The sequence below is a fragment of the Ranitomeya imitator genome, chromosome 5 (genome assembly GCF_032444005.1).
Source record: "Ranitomeya imitator isolate aRanImi1 chromosome 5, aRanImi1.pri, whole genome shotgun sequence".
NCBI classification, from domain to species: domain Eukaryota; kingdom Metazoa; phylum Chordata; class Amphibia; order Anura; family Dendrobatidae; genus Ranitomeya; species Ranitomeya imitator.
Genome location: NC_091286.1, coordinates 528,895,690 through 528,918,706, shown reverse-complemented (window position 1 = coordinate 528,918,706; position 23,017 = coordinate 528,895,690). Strand labels below are relative to the sequence as shown.

Genomic DNA, 23,017 nt, shown 5'->3' with positions numbered 1-23,017 from the left:
TAAAACTACAGCTTCCCCACCTGCTAGCTTCTTGCTTCAACCTCTAGCAAGTTGAATCTGCTTCAGATCCAGCAATTTCGTCCGTGGACGTAATAAAATAGATCACTTAGTCCTTATGAGGATGACACACTTACTTTGCAGATCCATTGCAGAAAGATTCTATAATCCCTTCTGCATTGCCAGATTTTATGAGTCCAAGTGTATTCAGGCGACAAACTATATCTCCACCCATTTGGTTTGATTGAAAGCTCTTATCAGTGCCCTCCTCCTGAAATCTTGCATATGCTCAATAGAAAGTTTAGTCTTCATAGAACTACACTAAGATGTAAACTACACTAAGATGTTTTGAACAGCTGACATGTGCCCGTAATAGGCGCGGGCAGAATCGCGATCTGCCCGCATCTATTAACTAGTTAAATGCCGCTGTCAAACGCAGACAGCGACATTTAACTACCGCTTCCGGCCGGGCGGCCGGAAATGACGTCATCGCCGACCCCCGTCACATGATCGGGGGTCGGCGATGCGTCAGGATGGTAACCATAGAGGTCCTAGAGACCTCTATGGTTACTGATCACCGGTGGCTGTGAGCGCCACCCTGTGGTCGGTGCTCACAGCACACCTCCATTTCTGCTACATAGCAGCGATCAGCAGATCACTGCTATGTAGCAGAGGCGATTGTGCTGTGCCTGCTTCTAGCCTCCCATGGAGGCTATTGAAGCATGGCAAAAGTAAAGAAAAAAAGTAAAAAAAATGTTAAAAATAAAAAAAATATAAAAGTTTAAATCACCCCCCTTTTGCCCCAGTCAAAATAAATCAATAAAAAAAAATCAAATCTACACATATTTGGTATCGCCGCACCCAGAATCGCCCGATCTATCAATTAAAAAAAAGCATTAACCTGATCGCTAAACGGCGTAGCGAGAAAAAAATTTGAAACGCCAGAATTACGTTTTTTAGGCTGCCGCGGCATTGAATTAAAATGCAATAATGGGCGATCAAAAGAACATATCTGCACCAAAATGCTATCATTAAAAACATCATCTCGGCACGCAAAAAATAAGCCCTCAACCGACCCCAGATGATGAAAAATGGAGACTCTACGAGTATCGAAAAATGGCGCAATTTTTTTTTTTTTTAGCAAAGTTTGGAATTTTTTTTCACCACTTAGATAACAAATAACCTAGTCATGTTAGGTGTCTATGAACTCGTACTGACCTGGAGAATCATAATGGTAGGTCAGTTTTAGCATTTAGTGAACCTAGCAAAAAAGCCAAACAAAAAACCAATGTGGGATTGCACTTTTTTTGCAATTTCACCGCACTTGGAATTTTTTTCCCGTTTTCTAGTACACGACATGCTAAAACCAATGATGTCGTTCAAAAGTACAACTCGTCCCGCAAAAAATAATCCCTCACATGGCCAAATTGACGGAAAAATAAAAAAGTTATGGCTCTGGGAAGGAGGGGAGCGAAAAACGAACACGGAAAAACGAAAAGAACTTAAATAAATTTACTTTTTGATGATATTCTAATTTTGTGAGAAGCTCCTGTATATTGATTTTTAGGAAAGCTTACATAGGAGGGGGGATCAAGCTATTTTCTCCCACACTTGAGCCACTACTGAACTAAAATGGCCAAGATACTGTGTTTTGAGTATAATATCAGTGGTTGGATGGCTTCACTTTTTGTTTTTCATCATTTTTCTATGGACGCTGTATGCTGGCATAATCTCTTACTGCTGTTCATCGATGTTGGGAATGTAAGGAATATAAAACCTTGCGGAGTCATGTTAAATTGAATAGATGACTGTTTTGATCTTGAAAGGCAAGTAATGATCTCAGTTGGAAATAAAACCTAGAATTTCAAGAAAGTAAAACAATTAAGCAGTTGCCATCTACTAAACGGCAGGAGTTATTGGTGAGAGATGCATGTTTCGGGGAGATAAGGAATTAGCTTTCGTTACATATGAGACGTGACAAAGCCTTGTAGATATCAATTGTTACAGTAACTTTTAGAGCACAAAAGGTAACTTATTTGTGTCCTAGGTTCGGTTTGTAAACTTGAGTTATGGCTGGAATACAAACGACTAATAATTGTGTCATTGAAAGTACCGGTAATATTCATATAAAATAGTGTGACATTAATTAACTAGTTAAGTGTTCATCTTTATAGCATTAGTACTAATATGACATATTTTATTATTTTACTACCTGATAAATAGACTGTAAAACCCTCCTGTAATGTTTTAAATGTTTTCTGTATATTTTATTTTTTAATCGTATTTAGTTATCATTAAAGTGAACCTGTCAGCAGGATTGTGCACAGTAACCCACAGAGAGTGTCAGGTTGGCGCAGTTATACTGATTACAATGATACCTGGTGATGAAATCTGTCTTATGGTTGTTGTTTAATCTGTATTTGCAGTTTTGAGTTAATGAGATTTTTGTGCTTTGGGGCGGCCTGTGTGTGTGGGGGAGTCTTCATGTGTTGCTCTGCTTACATATTCATCTGTATGGTTTATGACAGGTCACTGATCCCTCAGAGACTTGCCCCCTTTTTTACATACTGCATAGGACATTGTTTGAAAGAAAAATTAACATTCATCAAAATGGCGCTGGTGGCTGCACTGTAGCATGATAGAATGGATAATATTCTTGTAATCATTTGATTTAGTCATATAGTTATGTTGGAATAAAAATTATCTTAAGGTGGCCGCACCTGCACAGTTGCATCTATTGCCACCTCCAGCACATTTTGCTAGAAAAAAAATTAGGTTCCATCAAGATGGCGCCAGTGGCGCCAGCACAGTTTCATCTATCAGATCGGCAATACATGGTACTGCCCAGGCATCGGCGCTATTTTGATGGAGCCAAATATTTTTCCTCTAGCAAAATGGCACTGATCGTCAATAGATGCTAATGCGAAGGCACAGTTGCCGGCGCCATTTTATTTTTATTTTTTTCCAACAGAACTATTTGACTAAATCAAATGATTACATGGCCATTATCCATCATACCTAGCAAAATAGCGCTGGCAGCGAGACCTGCACAGTAGTATGTATTGGCAATTCGATAGATGTTACTGCACAGTCGTCGCCAGCGCCATCTTGATGGAGACTATTTTTTGTATCTAGTAAAATGGCGTCTGCGCAATAGCATGTATTGGAATGTGACAGTTGCTACTGCGCAGACGCGGCCACCAGCGCTTTTTCGATTACGTTTTTTTTCCCAACAAAACTATATATTACTAAATCAAATGATTACATGTCCATTATCCATTGTATCATGCTACAGTGCAGGCATTGCCGCTGCCACTGCCTGCCTGATGAATAATAATTGTTTTATTTTTTTCAAACAATATTCCATACAGTATGTAAAATAGAGGGCAGTTCACTGAGGGATCAGTGACCTGTCATATGCCCATAAGGATGAATATGTAAGCAGAGCACCACATAAAGACCCCACCACAGGTTGCCCTAGATCACGAGAATCTCATTAACTGAAACCTGAAAACAAAGATTAAACAACAACCACAAGACTGATTTAATCAATGAAGATATCATTTTAATCAGTATAATAGCACAAACCTGACACTGTCTGTAGGTTACTGTGCACAATCCTGCTGACAGATTGACTTTAAGAACTCAGCAGTATAACACTTCATTCAAACTGCTCTTTATAGATTTCCTTTCTAGTGATTGATAGGGGTCCCTGATGCGAAGTCCACAGTAGTCTTATTTCTATCACATTTTTTTCAATGAGCATTCTAAGCTTGATATGTAATTGTCTGGGCCATTCTAGCAGCTTTATTTTCTTTCTCTGGAGCCAATTGAGACCTTCCTTGGCTATGTCGTGTGTTTGTGATTATGGTCTTGCTAAACTATCAACGTCTGTATCATCCTGATAAATGGCAGCATATTTTTATCAATAATGTCTCTGTACATTTGTCCATTCATCCTTCCTTCAGTTATACGAAGTTTGCCAGTGCCGTATGGTGAAAAACAGCCCCGCACCATGATGTTCCCGCCTCCGAACGTCACTGTTGGTTTGGTGTTTTTGGGGTAATATGCAGTGCCTTAGGACCTCAAAGCATGGTGTGTATTATGACATCCAAAGAGTTCAATTTTGGGCTCATCTGACCAGACTATATTCTCCCAGTATTTCCAAGGCTTGTCTAAATGTTGTTGAGCAAACATTACATTTGGTTGATCATGCTTATTGTTTGGTTTTATGTTCAGCAATGGAGTCTTGCGTGGTGAGCGTGCTTTTCAGGTTATGGAGGTTGAAGGCATTACTTAATGTTTTCTTTGAAACATTTGTACCTGTTGATTCCAAGTCTTTTTGTAGCTCTCCAGAGGTGGTTATTGGCTATTCGACTTCTGATATTTCTTTTCACTCCTCTGTCTGAACTCTTACTGGGAGTAAGTGGTCATGGCCGGTTTATGGTTCTTTTCACTTCCTGATTATGGCCCCAACAGTGCTCATTGGGACCTCCAGTAGTTTAGAAATTCTTCTGTAACCAATGCCATCAATATGTTTTGCAACAATAAGGTTGCAAATGTCTTGAGACAGCTCACTGGTTTTACCAATCATGAGTTGTTTCTTGTGTGGCACCCTGGTAATGAGACACCTTTTTATACGCCATCAGTTGAACCAGCTGATATTATTTTTCATTAAGTGGCATGATTGCTTTCTAATTACTGATAGATTTCAGCACGAAGTTATGACTTTTCTTGGCTTTTTGCACTTCTCTATCTTCATGTGTGCAATACTTTTATCCTGTTATTTCTCATTATTACACTTCACTTAATTTCTGGACCTTTATGGTTCGATTAATTTGCCTATGTGTATTGGACATGTTATTACTGACATCTGGTGAGAATCTCAGGTCAATATCATCTTTAGAAGTACGGTACATTTACTTAGAAAATTGGTGAGGTGTTGAATATTTATTTCACCCACTGTATTTATGCGTTTTTTTAATACGCGTTTGGACGCGTTTTGGAACACATGTGTTTTTTGCTGCATGCATTCTTTATGCAGAAATGCAACATGTAGTAATTTTCAGAGGCTTTTTTGACGCAAAAAAATGCATGCGTTCGTATGCGTTTTTTTTGCGGCAAAAAATGCATTGGAGTCAATGGAAACGCATGCGTTTTTAAGCACATGCGTTTGGTTGCGTTAAAAACGCATGCGTTTTTATAGAAAAAAAAACAGAAAACACACTGATATGCCACCCCCCACCATAAAGGTGATAAAGAGATCCTAACCCTAACCCTAAAGGGATCATAACCCTAAAGGGATCCTAACCCTACCCCTAACCCTAACCCTAGGGATCCTAACCCTACCCCTAACCCTAAAGGTTATGGTTAGGATCCCTTTAGGGTTAGGGGTAGGGTTAGGGTTAGGATCCCTTTAGGGTTAGGGTTAGGATCCCTACCCCTATCCCTAACCCTAGCTATTTCTGTTTTATAGTGGTATTTTTACTTGATTTTGATGGTTGGCAGCTGTCACACACTTCTCATCATGCGTTTAAAAAACGCAAACGCATGAAAAAACGCATGTAAACGCGTCAAAACACCGCATTTTTTTTCACCACATCCAAAAACGCATGCGTCTAATAAACGCAGCGTTTGCACGCGTTTACATACGTTTTTTTCACCATGCGTTTTTTTAAACGCATGCGTTTTAAAACACAAGTGTGAAACCAGCCTTAACTGATCTTACCTGTTTAAACAAAAAAAAATGTATTCCAAATTATTTTCACTATAATATCTGTGAATGGCCTGTTTATCGTCTCCCATTCTTAACTCATAAAAAGGTTCTGTAAGCTCGTTCCAGAAGCTGTAGGTTGGAGAATGTTAGTTTATGTCCTAGATACATGGAGCATTGCCAGTTTGGTCCCAAATATAAAGATTGTTGATGGGAACGTATTAACAATATGGGGTTGAAGATGACAGTTTTTTCTCTTGCTCAATTTAGAGGTTTTGTGGTCCTTGTATACTTTTTACAGGATACTGCCATGCCAAATTTGTGCTCACATAGCTATATCTATTCTCTTGACACATACATTTACCGGTAGTTGTTGCCAGCAACTGCTGTGACTATAATCACAACTCTTCACCAGAAGCCAGTGCACACAGGGGAAATATGTTACATACTGTAAAATGTACATGCAAGATATTTTTTACAGGGGTCTTTCTGTGTGCATCCTAAAGGAAGTCTATAGGACCTCTTTTAAAAGCAATCTGTTAGTAGGATAAAGACTCCTAAGCCATCTATATGGGCATGTGGGTCATAGGAAGCTGAAAAAATTATAACTTGATATCTGTGATCCGATGTCTTATTCCAGAGATATCCATGTTTTTCTTATTTTTAAGGTAGCTATTGCGGACTATGGTTCAGACACTTATCTGTATGAAACTCTCTCCAGAGCTGACTTTTTAATAAACAGTTGAGCTACCAGTGTGAGATATGTAACTAACACAGAACAGTAGAACTGAACGTTGTCTTCTAAGGCCTCTTTCACACATCAGTTTTTAGCCGTCCAGCACAATCCAGCAAGTTTTGAAAAAAACGGATCCATTTTTTTTTCCGCCGGATCAGTTTTTTCTCATTTTTTTCCAGCGGCCCGAGAAAATGTTCTGAATAGCGTTTTTTCTCTCTGGTGAAAAAACGCCAACCGACGGTTCCAGCAATAAATGGATGAAACTGACATGTGAACTGATGAATCCGGCCTCCGAATCCGGTTTTCCATGCATTCTCCATACAATCCTTGCAAAATTTCCGTTATGGGGTCTCTCTCTCTCTCTCTCTCTCTCCTCTTTCCCTGGAATAGAAGGTCAAAACTCTGTCCCCGGGGTTCATTTAAAAAAAAACGGATCAAGCAAAAAAACCAGATCTGTTGCATCAGTTTTTCACGATTTGCAACGGATCCTGCTTAACGGTAAAAACTTGATGTGTGAAAGTAGCCTAATTTTTTTTTAAAACGGATCCGTTGCAAATTGTAAAAAACTGATGCAACGGATCCATTTTTCTGCTTGATCCGACTTTATTTTATATATGTACCCGGATATGGATTTCCTCAGAGAGAGAGAGAGAGGTAATTTTTGTTGACATCTGTGGCGATAATTGAGTTTCTCAGAACTTCTATTCTCGGAGGTGGGCCCTGTACATTTAGATATCTTGCATTCTTTATTTTTCTGTAGATAAACCACAAATATTCATAAGTGGAATATCCTGGTTAATACTTTATTTCAACTGCTTAAAACCTAACTTGCTAATATTTTTTTCTTTAGCTAATGCTTTTTCCAAGGATATCATGTACCTAGTTTGGTATGTATATAAGAATGTATATCTATACATATTGCTTGTGGTATTGTTTTGCTTGCCTCCATTTCATCACAACTTATAAGAACAAGATGTAGACCCGGATTCGACAGGCTTTCACAAGGGGCATATAGGAATAAGATGTGCCAAAGCCCGAATTCAATAAAAGGCACACGCTGCTCAATGGATTTGGCTGTGATGTGCGCCTTGCCAGAAATGTTACTCCAGTCAGGGAAGTAGTTTTTCTGGTATAATAAATGCTGCCATATTGGATGAATTGATTGATGAATTGGCGTATCGTGGCTCCTTTCCAGCTTCACCCATTTTTAGTTGAGCTAAATGAAACAGGTGCAAAAACACCATAAGTAGCAACAATTTTTGCACAACACAAAGTTGTGCATAATCTTTAAGATTTTTTTTTTAAAGAGTTTTTCGCCAAAAATACTGATGAATATGTATGGTGTTGAAATCTTTGTTGATGCTGGTCTTATAAGTGGAGAAATAATGTTAGTATTCATCATTATTTCACCCATCTTTATATTGTGGCTGGTGACTTGGACTGTAATCACAGAAGATGTAGATTGGTTGTAGTCTTATTACTGCTTGACTCCAGCCAATCCTTGGTCTCTACCTACCAGAACAGATGACATAATGAAGCTGATGCTCCCTCTAAGGCCGCATTCACACGTTCAGTATTTTACCTCAGTATCTGTAAGCCAAAACTAGAAATGGAACAATCAGAGGAAAAGTATAATAGGAACACGTCACCACTTCTGTATTTATCACCCACTCCCTGTTTAGGATTACAAATACTGAGGTAAAATACTGACCAAATACTGCTAGTGTGCACTTGGCCTAATGAGTAATTATAATGAGAAGCCCAATCTTTATTGCAAGTGTGATGCGAGAAACTCACGCATGAATACCCGGCACTCAGGGCAAAAGAATTCAGCTGCTTGTATTTCTATGTAGCCTCACACTACGGTCCCGAGTGCCGGCGGCAGTGCCGGGTATTGATGTGAGAGACTCGCACGAGTTTCTCGCATCACACTCGCAAGTGTGAGCCCGGCCTAGCTGTGCTTCCAGCCATCCATCCGGTCATACATGTGTCATGGTCAACAATGTGAATTCATCTGCATGTTTGTAGCCTGGTCGATGTAACGCCTCTCATTCTGTTCTTTCTGTTTTCCATCACTTTCAGCTTTTCGAATTCATGAACTTCCTGGCGGAGAACTTTATCTTCTGTTACATGGGGCTGGCATTATTTACTTTCCAGAACCACATCTTTAATGCTCTCTTTATATGTGGAGCCGTTGTATCCTTTTTTTAAATCCAAAATTCAAACTAATTGTCCAGTTACATTTTGCTCTCCGAAAAGTCAAGACTGGAGATTAGAATCAGAGAACAGAATCCAAGTTCAGATGTTAATTCAAAGCACATTTTATTGAAATGCAATTAAATCTGTATGTTTTCCTTTCAGATGACTCCAGGGCCGCCGCAGGTCTGATATTACGTGCTTTTGCTTTGATTAAAACGTAACCACATGTGCAAGGAATTAAACAGCGATTACTTTGTTAATGCTTTATGATGAAGGGAAGTATTTAAAATTTGTATAGAAATTAAAATGGTCTCCATTACTTACTGTGTATGGCAATATTACTGCTAGATATAGATGATCTTCTAAACATGTTGTTACTTAGAGATCCTCATTATGAAAATGTATGAAAAGTCATAGGGTAGTTTCAGACGGCCATATTGCCCCTGTGGTGTATCGTACGTTAATAGAAAAGAAAGCAGATTGGCACATACCTGTCCCGTGCAACAAAATCCTTTATTGTGGCATCATCATAGCAACAGCAGGCAGATTAAACAGTGGAGCAAATACAGACAACGATCATTTCACGCTTACATTGCGCTTCAACATGTCATATCGTCAATAGGTGTATTGTACGTTACGTGAAGCCACGACTGGACAACCACTTATGAATGGTCTAAGTGTGCTGCAAAAAATGTATACTTATCTCCTAGACTACCACCACCACCTCCTGATGGGGAAAAATGAAGGCTGCAGCTGGTCATCAGTGGCGGATTGGCTGCAGCAGTCACATGACTTTTTTATGTTGGGAGACTGACGTAGATCTCGGAGTGAAGAGTCAATTTTTTTTGTTTCATTAAACACTCCGAGGCCATTCATGAAGGGTTTTCCAATAATGGACAACACCTTTAAAGGCAGCATTCTGGAGTTTTCAGGCTCATACAGATGGCCATATTTTCAGTGCAAGCGTGATTTGACAAAACATCGGTCGCACGCGGGCCAGTGTTATTTTATGGAGCTGCGCACATGCTCATGCAAGTCATTGAGTCTATGGAAACCATTGGATTGCACTAATATGACATCTACTTTTACACACAAAAAATATCAATCAAAAATTATAATTTTGTGGTGGATTTATTGTATTCCAAGAACCATAGTCTTTATTTTTCCTTGGAAACACTTGTGTATTTTTTGCAGGATATGCTGTAATTTTCACTGGTTTTCACTGGTTCCATATTTTGGTACTTTTTGATATTTTTTTTATTTAACTACAGGTCCTTCTCAAAAAATTAGCATATAGTGTTAAATTTCATTATTTACCATAATGTAATGATTACAATTAAACTTTCATATATTATAGATTCATTATCCACCAACTGAAATTTGTCAGGTCTTTTATTGTTTTAATACTGATGATTTTGGCATACAACTCCTGATAACCCAAAAAACCTGTCTCAATAAATTAGCATATCAAGAAAAGGTTCTCTAAACGACCTATTACCCTAATCTTCTGAATCAACTAATTAACTCTAAACACATGCAAAAGATACCTGAGGCTTTTATAAACTCCCTGCCTGGTTCATTACTCAAAACCCCCATCATGGGTAAGACTAGCGACCTGACAGATGTCAAGAAGGCCATCATTGACACCCTCAAGCAAGAGGGTAAGACCCAGAAAGAAATTTCTCAACAAATAGGCTGTTCCCAGAGTGCTGTATCAAGGCACCTCAATGGTAAGTCTGTTGGAAAAAAACAATGTGGCAGAAAACGCTGTACAACGAGAAGAGGAGACCGGACCCTGAGGAAGATTGTGGAGAAGGACCGATTCCAGACCTTGGGGAACCTGAGGAAGCAGTGGACTGAGTCTGGTGTGGAAACATCCAGAGCCACCGTGCACAGGCGTGTGCAGGAAATGGGCTACAGGTGCCGCATTCCCCAGGTAAAGCCACTTTTGAGCTACAGAGAAGCAGCACTGGACTGTTGCTAAGTGGTCCCAAGTACTTTTTTCTGATGAAAGCAAATTTTGCATGTCATTCGGAAATCAAGGTGCCAGAGTCTGGAGGAAGACTGGGGAGAAGGAAATGCCAAAATGCCTGAAGTCCAGTGTCAAGTACCCACAGTCAGTGATGGTGTGGGGTGCCATGTCAGCTGCTGGTGTTGGTCCACTGTGTTTCATCAAGGGAAGGGTCAATGCAGCTAGCTACCAGGAGATTTTGGAGCACTTCATGCTTCCATCGGCTGAAATGCTTTATGGAGATGAAGATTTCATTTTTCAGCACGACCTGGCACCTGCTCACAGTGCCAAAACCACTGGTAAATGGTTTACTGACCATGGTATTACTGTGCTCAATTGGCCTGCCAACTCTCCTGACCTGAACCCCATAGAGAATCTGTGGGATATTGTGAAGAGAAAGTTGAGAGACGCAAGACCCAACACTCTGGATGAGCTTAAGGCCGCTATTGAAGCATCCTGGGCCTCCATAACATCTCAGCAGTGTCACAGGCTGATTGCCTCCATGCCACGCCCCATTGAAGCAGTCATTTCTGCCAAAGGATTCCCGACCAAGTATTGAGTGCATAACTGAACATTATTATTTGATGGTTTTTTTTGTTTGTTATTAAAAAACACTTTTATTTGATTGGATGGGTGAAATATGCTAATCTATTGAGACAGGTTTTTTGGGTTATCAGGAGTTGTATGCCAAAATCATCAGTATTAAAACAATAAAAGACCTGACAAATTTCAGTTGGTGGATAATGAATCTATAATATATGAAAGTTAATACAAGAGAAGATAGTATTCTGCTACAGATGGATCTGGATAAGTTGGAAACTTGGGCTGAAAGGTGGCAGATGAGGTTTAACAATGATAAATGTAAGGTTATACACATGGGAAGAAGGAATCAATATCACCATTACACACTGAATGGGAAACCACTGGGTAAATCTGACAGGGAGAAGGACTTGGGAATCCTAGTTAATGATAAACTTACCTGGAGCAGCCAGTGCCAGGCAGCAGCTGCCAAGGCAAACAGGATCATGGGGTGCATTAAAAGAGGTCTGGATACACATGATGAGAGCATTATACTGCCTCTGTACAAATCCCTAGTTAGACCGCACATGGAGTACTGTGTCCAGTTTTGGGCACCGGTGCTCAGGAAGGATATAATGGAACTAGAGAGAGTACAAAGGAGGGCAACAAAATTAATAAAGGGGATGGGAGAACTACAATACCCAGATAGATTAGCGAAATTAGGATTATTTAGTCTAGAAAAAAGACGACTGAGGGGCGATCTAATAACCATGTATAAGTATATAAGGGGACAATACAAATATCTCGCTGAGGATCTGTTTATACCAAGGAAGGTGACGGGCACAAGGGGGCATTCTTTGCGTCTGGAGGAGAGAAGGTTTTTCCACCAACATAGAAGAGGATTCTTTACTGTTAGGGCAGTGAGAATCTGGAATTGCTTGCCTGAGGAGGTGGTGATGGCGAACTCAGTCGAGGGGTTCAAGAGAGGCCTGGATGTCTTCCTGGAGCAGAACAATATTGTATCATACAATTATTAGGTTCTGTAGAAGGACGTAGATCTGGGGATTTATTATGATGGAATATAGGCTGAACTGGATGGACAAATGTCTTTTTTCGGCCTTACTAACTATGTTACTATGTAAAGTTTAATTGTAATCGTTACATTATGGTAAATAATGAAATTTAACACTATATGCTAATTTTTTGAGAAGGACCTGTATTTGTTAGGCTGAATGTGTAAAAACTAGCAATTCTAGTATTATTTTTCATATATTTTTGTGGTGTTCACTGTACAGGGTAAATATTAATATAATTTTTCAGCACAGGGCAATATGATTACAGTAATACCCAATTTATATTACGGTATTTTTTTTTAGTCCAGATGAACAAAAAATGCAAGTCTGGCATCGTTTGTTGCTCAGCAATAGTAAATATGTGACATTTTTAACATAATTTTCATCGTTTTTACAGTTGAAGGTAGATTGAAGTCCATCGAGTTCAGTCTATAGCCTAACCTGTAGATCTAATGGAAGGTAAAAACCCCAATGGAGTCCAATAAAAAAAGGAAAAAGAAAATGACTGAGAAAAGTGGGATCTTGGGGAGGATTTGTTTGTTTATTTTATTTAAAGGCTTTTACCCATTTTTTTTTACATTTTGTTTTATAATATGTATTAGTCCCCAAAAGGTTAAGAAGTAGCATATCAGACTCCGCCTGTGGTGGAATCTTATCGGCTGTAATGTATGGCAGACCCACAGGCCACTCTCTCTTCTATAGAAACCCGTTGGGCACTCTCTCATTATGCTACCGCGGATGCTGATGTGTGGACAGAGGCAGCACTCTCCCCGTCAAGCTATTCATATCCGTCATGGAGTGCAAAGTGACATTCCCATGACGGATATATGTTTCTCAAATATCGCTAAGGAGGTAAAGAGATTGGCTAAATATCGAGTTTTTCAGGCATTTCTACATGGAAGAAAATATGCATATAAGTTCTCTTACTGATGAAAGGCAAACAGGCTGTCTTTTTTATAAGTTTTTGGCTTGGCATTTATTGGAAAGTTTGCTAAGGGCTGGATGTTAACCTATAGGAAACCCACCTCTCTTAGGTGCTACTTAATGGATTATTTGTTTTTTTTTTGTGAGAGAGTTAATTTGCATACTATAATGTAAGAAAGTGCGTAACCCTCGTGTATGAGTTCACTATTCTTTTAGGATTATTTTTGATCCATATATGGCCAAGTGTCCCAGCCTGACCACAGGTTTAGTGTTTCAATCTGAGAGCATCAAGTGATGGTGTAAGGTTAGAAAATTAAACCCACAGTCCGACCACAACACTCGGTCAGAGTATAGACTAAAAAATGCCCCCTTTAATATCTAAGGGGCAAGATTTCTCCTTGTGGAGATTGACATACCAGCTCTGGTTAGACCTCAGTCCAGAGCCTCTCACCTAGCCAAATGAGTTCTCATACTTTGCACTGACGAGGGCCAACAGCCCGAAACACCGTGTCTACGAATTCAGATTCTGATTTGGCTTTTATCCTAAGTCATATTACAAGACTGGTTAAAGGGTTGATTATGACTTGTAGGATCGCTACTTCCAACAGGTGGTGCTACAGAATTCAAGTCCTCTTTTTCTCCGAAGAGGCAAATTGCATATTAAATTTGCCAGAGGAACATTTTCACGGTGAATAAACCTCCTTACCTTGACAAGCCAGAGCTGGTATGTCACTCTCCACAAAGAGAAACCTTTGACCTCAGTCCAGAGCCTTTCACCTAGCCAAATCAGTTCTCATACTTTGATGAGGGCCAATAGCCTGAAACACCGTGTCTGCAAATTGAGATAAGGATTTGGCTTTTATCATAAGTCATATTGCACGACTCGTTAAAAGGTTGATTGTGACTTGTAGGATCGCTACTACAAACAGGTGGCACTACAGAGTTCAAGTACTCTTTTTCTCTGAAGAGGCAATTTGCCCATTAATATCCTCATGTGAAACCGGCCTAAATCTGCCAAATGCATTTTTTCAAAATAAGAATGAAGTCAATCCCTGATATTTTTTTTTTTTTTTTGGAGCAGCATGTTTTATACTGTGTAATATCAGATATGAGGCTTGTACCTGGCTGTCATTAAAAATATTGTTCTATTTGTGATGTTGGAAATGAAATACTATATGCCCCATGTATTTTCTCCTAAACGAAACAAATGCAGATATCGATCTTTGTTGCAAGAGCTTGTAACATATATCCACTTACATTTTTCTTGAATTTGGGTCGTAAAAGAAGAATTCCCTGGAATTTTCAACACATGATGATGTTTTCAGGTAAGTGAAAATTAGTCTTAAGCTAGGCTCTGATGAGCTAATAAAAAATTGTATATTTTTTGCCATATGTGATAGTATATTATTATTATTATTATCTGTTTTTCACATCTGTATGTCATCCATATGTCTTTTTTCATGTCTGTATGTCATCTATATGTCTGTTTTTCACTTCTGTATATGATCCACGTGTTTTTCACGTCTGTATATCAACCATGTTTCTGTATTTCACGTCTGTATGTCATCCATATGTCCATTTTTCATTTCTGTATGTCATCTATATGTCTGTTTTTCATGTCTGTATGTCATCCATATGTCCATTTTTCACGTCTGTATTTCATCCATGTGTCTGTATTTCACGTATGTATTTCATCCATATGTCTGTATCTCACGTCTGTATGTCATCCATATGTCCGTTTTTCATGTCTGTATTTCATCCATCTGTCTGTATTTCACATCTGTATGTCAACCATGTTTCTGTATTTCACGTCTGTATGTCATCCATGTATCTGTTTTTCACTTCTGAATATCATCCATGTGTCCATTTTTCACGTCTGTATGTCATCTATATGTGTTTTTCACTTCTGTATATCATCCATGTGTCTGTTTTTCACTTCTGAATGTCCTCTATATGTCTGTTTTTCACTTCTGTATGTCATCCACATGTCTGTTTTTCACGTCTGTATGTCATCCATATGTCCGTTTTTCACATCTGTATGTCATCCATATGTCCTTTTTCACGTCTGTATGTCATCCATGTGTCCATTTTTCTCGTCTGCATGTCATCCATGTGCACATTTTTCACGTCTGTATGTCATCCATATGTCTGTTTTTCACTTCTGAATGTTATCCATGTGTCTGTTTTTCACGTCTGTATGTCAGCCATATGTCTGTTTTTCAAATCTATGCCATCCATGTGTCCATTTTTCTCGTCTGTGTGTTATCCATGTGTCCATTTTTTATGTCTGTGTGTCATCCTTGTGTCTGTTTTTCACTTCTGAATGTCATCCATGTGTGTTTTTCACTTCTGAATGTCATCCATGTGTCTGTTTTTCACTTCTGAATGTCATCCATGTGTCTGTTTTTTACATCTGTATCTCATCCATGTGCACATTTTTCACGTCTGTATGTCATCCATGTGTCTGTTTTTAGAATCCATGTGACATTTCTTTAATAAATCCACTTTTTAAGAAATATAGATATAATGTAGTTTTCTATTTAATCTTTGCAACTAATTTGTCAGAAATATAAGAGACCAGTGTGTGCTGCATTTTTTGAGTGCTTTGAGCTGGATTCATTAGGACTGGTATTGTACCCGCCAGTTTTCATGATTAAGACTGACGGAGTGAGAAGCACCTAATTCATTAGGAGGCTCTTGCTACATCCTGTGACTGGCATACACCACCACCAGAAGTGTACTGTGAAGTGACTAAAATTATCAAGAATCAGATGGATGGGCTTAGCCTCACCTGTCCCTCCCATGATCCAACCATTTTGGTAAAGCTGGCCTGGACTGGGGTAAAAATGCCAAAAGCCAAAAGAGGTTTGCGGCATTTGAAGTTATTTTACTTCACAAAACTAGCAAAAATGCCTTCATAAATCAGGGCCTTTGTCCATTTGAAAAACCCCACTCATCTGAACTAGCCTATGTTGGTCCATATATTGTCTGTTTTGCACATTGTTAGCACAGGAACTGAAAAAATAGTTGTTCCTAGCTGTGAGAGGTCTTTAAATGCAAACTGTGAAATAATTGGACTTTGTTGTGTATCATTAATTGATTCAAGATGCAAAAGTGTCTCATTTAGATGGGAGCTCTCCATTGTCTTCACCGGTTTCTGAGTATACTCTGTGTGTGTAGTGAGGGGATTCATAAGTCATTAGTGACTGCAGACTTATCAATTTAGACTGAAAAAACCCTTTTAAGGGCTCTTGTAGATGGTCCGAGTGCGAGCTGACAAAACATTTTAAGGGGGCGTCCACATGTCCAATTTTTTCCTCAGACCAACTCTGTCTGAGGAGAAAGTCGCAGCATGCATGATTTGCATCTGATATTCGGATCACTTTCGGCCATGCAAGTCAATGAGTTTGTGTGGAAAAATCAGACTCTGATCGGATAACATGTTAGTGCAGTCTGATTTTCATGCACTAACAAAATAAAGAAGAAATTTTATATGTCTTTTCCTCATCCGAGAAAAATATGATCACACTGTGATCAAACTCTGAGCACAGTTTGATCAGAGTGTGAGTAGCAGTATGAGGCCAGGATCACACATACGCGAGATACAGCCGAGTATCGCAGGTGAAAACCCAGCTCTGGCGCGGCACTCCGGAGCGGAGCGTGCAGCCGCACAGCAATACATGGAGCTGCATGCTGTGCTCCGGAGTGCCGGCGCCAGAGCTGGGTTTTCACCTGCGAGACTCGGCCGTATCTCGCGTATGTGTGATCCCGGCCTTAGCCTGATTCTCTCAGATTATAGAAAATACGGTGGTGTGACCCTAGCCTACAGCTGCTGGTCTGGTAATGTTGCAAGAGAGGAAGTGGGAGTTGAGCAGAAACTGTTGTATAGAAATTAGTGGGTTGCAGAGAGGTGTCTAGTATGTTAAGAGTTAATCTCTCTATTGGAATGTAGCTACTGCACACAGGGAAATGAGTTTTGCACCATAAAAGTTAAAGTCTCCCACTGCAGGAGAATGACAGAAGGTATAAAAGCAAGTCAATTGCTAACTCACTTATTTTCATTCTATATAACTAACTAATAATTATTATTAAATAATAATTTAGTAAGATAATTGCCCTTTTACTGTCACTTTACTGTATGACTCTCACACTAGGGATGTAAGTGTAAATTATTAAATTTTGTGTTCTCACATAAAATTACAAGCAATATGAGTAAGAGAAAGCTGTGATTTTATTTCTGTAATTTCTGACTTTTTAATTTTGTAATAGTTAATGTTTGTGGTATTAATATTTTGCGCTAATTTCAATACGGGGCCAATCAGTACAAAGACATAGTCAAAACATATAACAGAGGAAAAAAACGTAAACATGATGAATAAGGAAGATACAGTATACATATTAATATATTGCAAACTTAGTCACTAAGCCAAACTAATTTGGAAAATAAACAATGACAATCCTTTCAGAAGAGAAATATCAAGGAAAGTGTTATGGTCCTAGAACAGGAGTGGGGAACCTCAGGCCCCCAGGCCGTATATGGTCTCAATGACCTTTTATCCAGCCCTAGGCATATTCCCGAGAACCACAGTTCTTGGGCGGCCCATTAATTTCTTTTTTTGCTTTGTGACCATTGGCACGCAGTGTTCACTACAGAATTCAGAGGACCTTTTACAGGCCGATAAGGGAGTGAGAACTTACCAATGAAGTTTAGTGTTTTGAAAACCTCTTCCCAGAAGGTTTGAATACAAGAGCTTTCTCACCAGATATGTAGGAAGGTACCTCTGGCTGAGATACATCTTCAGCAGAATCAATATGTGAGGGATGCAAAAGCTTTAGTTAGGTAGGAGTTAAAAACCAACTGGACAAAATCTTGAATGTATTTTCACAGAGACGGATGCATCAGGAAGTGGTTTTAGGAGCACTTGACGCCTTAGTAACAAGGCCAAATTTTTCAGATCTGACATATCACTTTCAAATAACTGTGGAATGTTCAACATGTCCCAGTGATCTTGAGAGTCGTTTTTTCGTGACAGATTATACTTTCTTTTCAGGGTAAATTTAGGCCAATATCTGTAGCACATCGCAGGGTGTCTTACTGTAAGAAATAATTTTATACTCCCATTGATTTCATATATAGGTTGATCGTGAATTCAGATGTCATATTTAGTGATTTCATGCACTTGACGTGGGCTATGTTAGTGCAGCCTCTTGACATTCATCGTTCATATATTATATTCTTTATGCTATTGCCTTGTCACTGCCTTCCCATAATGTTCTATTCACTTCCACTTGAAAGCCTTGTAAAATATACATAATAATGTCAAGAATGGAGTAGTTCCTACTGAAAGCAGAGGCCCAGCCAATACATTACTTCTGCATCTTAATGTTGTAGCTAATTACAATTTGCAAGATGTCTGTAATGGAGACAGGCAATTAAGTAAGTGAAATATTTGTGGCAGACACAATTGAGATTTAGTACAGTGTGACGCAGATTTCTGGAAAATCTTTAGTTTAGCTGAAGGGTACAATAATGTAACAAAGTTACGAAGGATCCCCGTGCATTTTACACTTAATCCTATGAAATGAAGTAAAGGGTTGGCACAAGTCTTCCAATTAATGCGAGAAGTTATGTCTTCACTTAACACACTGCTCTATACTGGAAATCACTGTACCAAAATCTGTTCTGCTGCCAGTGCAGAGTCCAAGTAATGCAAGTTATCAGGTGGTACATAGGGTTGTATAGAGAGCAGTCAGACGGGCATCTAAATCAGACAAGATCGGATTCTAACTAATGACTCGAGCATGACGGCTTCATATATTCTTGTGCAGCTGTAAGGCTGTGTGCACACGTTCTGGATTTTTTCGCTATAAAAACGTGATAAAACCGCGAAAATAAATGCTCACATTAAGCATCCTATTAAAAGAATGCAATCCGCATATTGTATGCACATGCTGCGATTTTTTTCCTGAGCGGAAATGCATTCCGGAAAAAAAAAACGCAGCATGTTCATTAATTTGCGGAATCACGGGGATTCCGCACACATAGGAATGCATTGATCCTCTTACTTAGCCCCATGTGGGAAGTAAGCGGATCATGTGTGGTTGGTACCCAGGGTGGAGGAGAGACTCTCCTCCACGGACTGGGCACCATGTCACTGTTAAAAAAAAGAATTAAAATAAAAAATAGCGATATACTCACCTTCCGATGGTCCTCCCTCCTCTCAGTGATGCACACGGTGGCTTCCGTTCCCAGGGATGCTGTGTGCGAAGGACCTGGGATGACATCACGTGACTGTGACATCATCCCAGGTCCTTCGCACACAGCATCCCTGGGAACAGAAGTCACCGCGTGAACTGCTGAGGAGATTGGGGGCCATCGGAAGGTGAGAATAACCATTTTTTTTATTTTTTTTTAACAATAGATCTGTTTACTATTGATGCTGCATAGGCAGCATCAATAGTAAAATATTCTTGACACTTGTCAAACACTATGTTTAACAAGTGTGACCAACCTGTTGATCAGTTTTCCAAACGATGCTACAGATCGATTGAAAAACGCTCGCAAATTACGCTTGCAAAACGCTAGTGTTTAGCAGGAATACGCATGCCAGTTCCGCCTGCGATATACCCGCTGTAGGAGTTGTGGAATTGCCGTGGAAATTTCCGCGGCAATTCTGCAACGTGTGCACTTGGCCTTACACTTTGATCAGGAGACCCGCCGGCCAGTCCAATCAATGTGTTTTGATATTGGTCCCATTTATCCATGTGACTGCGCCTTTAGATTGAAAATTACTTGATTGAATGATTGAATTTGGGTTGTAAAACCTCACAAATTCCTGTAGTCGCCCATTTTAACACCTACCAGCGTCAACAGGATTTGCAGGCCTATTTCAACAATTTCAGTCAATCATAAGCTTAAAATTAGATGACTGAATGTGTAGTTATTTGATCTCAAATGTTTGTTGTGCTTGAGAAGAGAGGAGACTGTCACTAGTCACTGCAGTTCCCTGTTGTGCATATGGGAGGAACAATACAAATTCTGACCACTTGTCTCCTGTAGTTTCACCAGTTTTTATCTCGGCAGGCTTTATCTCTAATTTTCAGTTCCCTCTAAGCTGGTAGGTAGAGACGATCTTCTATGATGTCTGCCTACACAGCTGTCACATTTGTGTGTCTGAACCTACAACTACAAACCTCTGCCTCCAGCTCCTAATATTGTGGATTATACCAGACCACAGTAGTGTGTTTAAGTTTATCTTTTTGACAACTGAATTGTTTGTCCCTTCCTCCTACTTGTCTATATTTTGCAGCATTGGGCTGGGTATTAGTGTAATTAGCTCCCTGCTGGGATCCATGAGTGGTACTCATCCCTACATAACCCTTCCCTGACCAGGCAATTTTTTAGGGGGTGAGGGTTTGCAGTTTGTTTTTCCTTCCAAAAACCATAAGTTTTATTTTTCTATAGTCACATAGCTGTGTAAGGGATTGTTTTTGTGGGACAAGTGGTATCTTTCATTCAGTTTAACATTTGATACACTAGAAAACAGGCAAAAATTCCAGGTACAATGAAAAAGTATTAAAAAAATGCAATTCTGCAATTGTTCTTTTTGGGGTTTTTGTTTTTATCGCATTCATTGCACAGTAAAATGTGACCTAGCAATAAGATTGTACAGGTCAGTACAACTGCAGATATAATAATAATAATAATAATAATAATAATAATATTTTTTTTTATATAGCGCCAACATATTTTGCAGCGCTTTACAAATTATAGAGGGGACTTGTACAGACAATAGACATTACAGCATAACAGAGATCACAGTTCAAAACAGATACCAAGAGGAATGAGTGCCCTGCTCGCAAGCTTACAAACTATGAGTAAAAGAGGAGACATGAGAGGTGGATGGTAACAATTGCTTTAGTTATTCGGACCAGCCATAGTGTAAGACTCGGGTGTTCATGTAAAGCTGCATGAACCAGTTAACTGCCTAAGTATGTAGCAGTACAGACACAGAGGGCTATTAACTGCATAAAGTGTATGAGAACATGATGGGAGGAACCTGATTATGTTTTTTTGAATGGGCCACACAGGGATAGTTAGGTTAATGCATTGAGGCGGTAGGCCAGTCTGAACAAATGAGTTTTTAGGGCACGCTTAAAACTGTGGGGATTGGGGATTAATCGTATTAACCTAGGTAGTGCATTCCAAAGAATCGGCGCAGCACATGTAAAGTCTTGGAGACGGGAGTGGGAGGTTCTGATTATTGAGGATGCTAACCTCAGGTCATTAGTGGAGCGGAGGGCACGGGTAGGGTGGTAGACTGAGACCAGAGAGGAGATGTAGGGTGGTGCTGAGCCATGGAGTGCTTTGTGGATGAGGGTAGTAATAATAATAATAATAATAATAATAATCTTTATTTATATAGCGCCAACATATTCCGCAGCGCTTTACAGTTTAACAGTTTCAAACACAAAAGTCATAAGTAACAACGTTAACAATACAATAATTAAAGCAAAATAAGACGACCCTGCTCGTGAGAGCTTACAATCTACAATGAGGTGGGGGAGATACAAAGTACAGGTGTGTATTTACAATGATGTATTTACAATCATGGTCCAGCCATCTTCAGGGGTTGGGGAATAGATGGGGATAGTGAATGGGCTACACACAAACATAACATAACTTTGATTAGTGAACGTGATAGGCCGCTCTGAACAAATGTGTTTTGAGCGAGCGCCTAAAACTATGCAAATTATGGATGGTCCTAATATCTTGGGGTAGAGCATTCCAGAGGATTGGCGCAGCACGGGAGAAGTCTTGGAGTCGGGAGTGGGAGGTACGGATTAGTGCAGAGGTTAGCCGAAAGTCATTTGCAGAGCGCAGTGGTCTGTTAGGCTGATAGACAGAAATGAGGGAGGAGATGTAAGGGGGTGCCGCACTGTGGAGAGCTTTGTGGGTGAGAACAAGTACAGGATTCTTGAGTGGATGGGTAGCCAGTGTAATTACTGGCACAAGGTAGAGGCATCGGTGTAACGGTTGGTGAGGAATATGATCCTGGCTGCAGCATTCAGGACAGATTGGAGATTATTTATTACAATAATAAATTTGTATACTTCCGTTTTTTATTTAAGTGGCTGAAAAAATGTGAAATTTGATTTAAAAAAAAAAGAAGCTTTGTGTCGTAATGTTCTAATACCCATAACATGTTCATTTTTTGTTTGATGGAGCTGGGCTTGATTTTTGCGACCTGATCTGATGTTTTTATCGATACCATATTGGAGTACATTAAACAGTTAGGTTGCTTCCTATTCCATTTCTTGCATTGCTGTGTTAACAAAAAAACACTCAATTCTAGCATTTTGATATCTCTTCTCATGACACCATCTCATTTAATATTAGGGTTAATTAATGTTATATTTTGATAGACAAGACTTTTATAGACCTGGAAATACCAAATATGTTTTTTATTTGAATTTTCATATATTTTTCATTATTTTCATATGTTTTTAAACTTTTTTCACTTTACATTGTAGTCCCCTTAACCCCTTAGCGACCGCCGATACGCCTTTTAACGGCGGCCGCTAAGGGTACTTAAACCACAGCGCCGTTAGTTAACGGCGCTGTGGAAAAAGTAAATAGCGCCCACCAGAGTCGGATTTTCTCCGGGGTCTCGGCTTCCGGGGGTAGCCGAGACCCCAGAGAACATGATTCGGGGGTTTTTTAACCCAACCCAGCATTTGCGATCGCCAGTAATTAACCGTTTACCGGCGATCGCAAAAAAAAACCGCGATCTCTTTTTAATTTATCTATCCTCCAATGTAATCGCACATCGGAGGATAGAGAA

The 23,017-nt window shown here is 39.5% G+C and overlaps 1 protein-coding gene across 1 annotated transcript in view; it reads left to right on the top strand.

The window, feature by feature from the left end:
* The window catches only part of SLC9A9 (solute carrier family 9 member A9), a 1,444,260-nt gene that overhangs the window by 734,678 nt on the left and 686,565 nt on the right, over window positions 1-23,017 (top strand). The window contains exons 10-11 of the mRNA XM_069768082.1: window positions 8,529-8,642; window positions 14,386-14,497. Of these exons, the coding sequence (XP_069624183.1) occupies window positions 8,529-8,642; window positions 14,386-14,497 (226 nt within the window). The remainder of the gene's footprint in view (window positions 1-8,528; window positions 8,643-14,385; window positions 14,498-23,017) is intronic.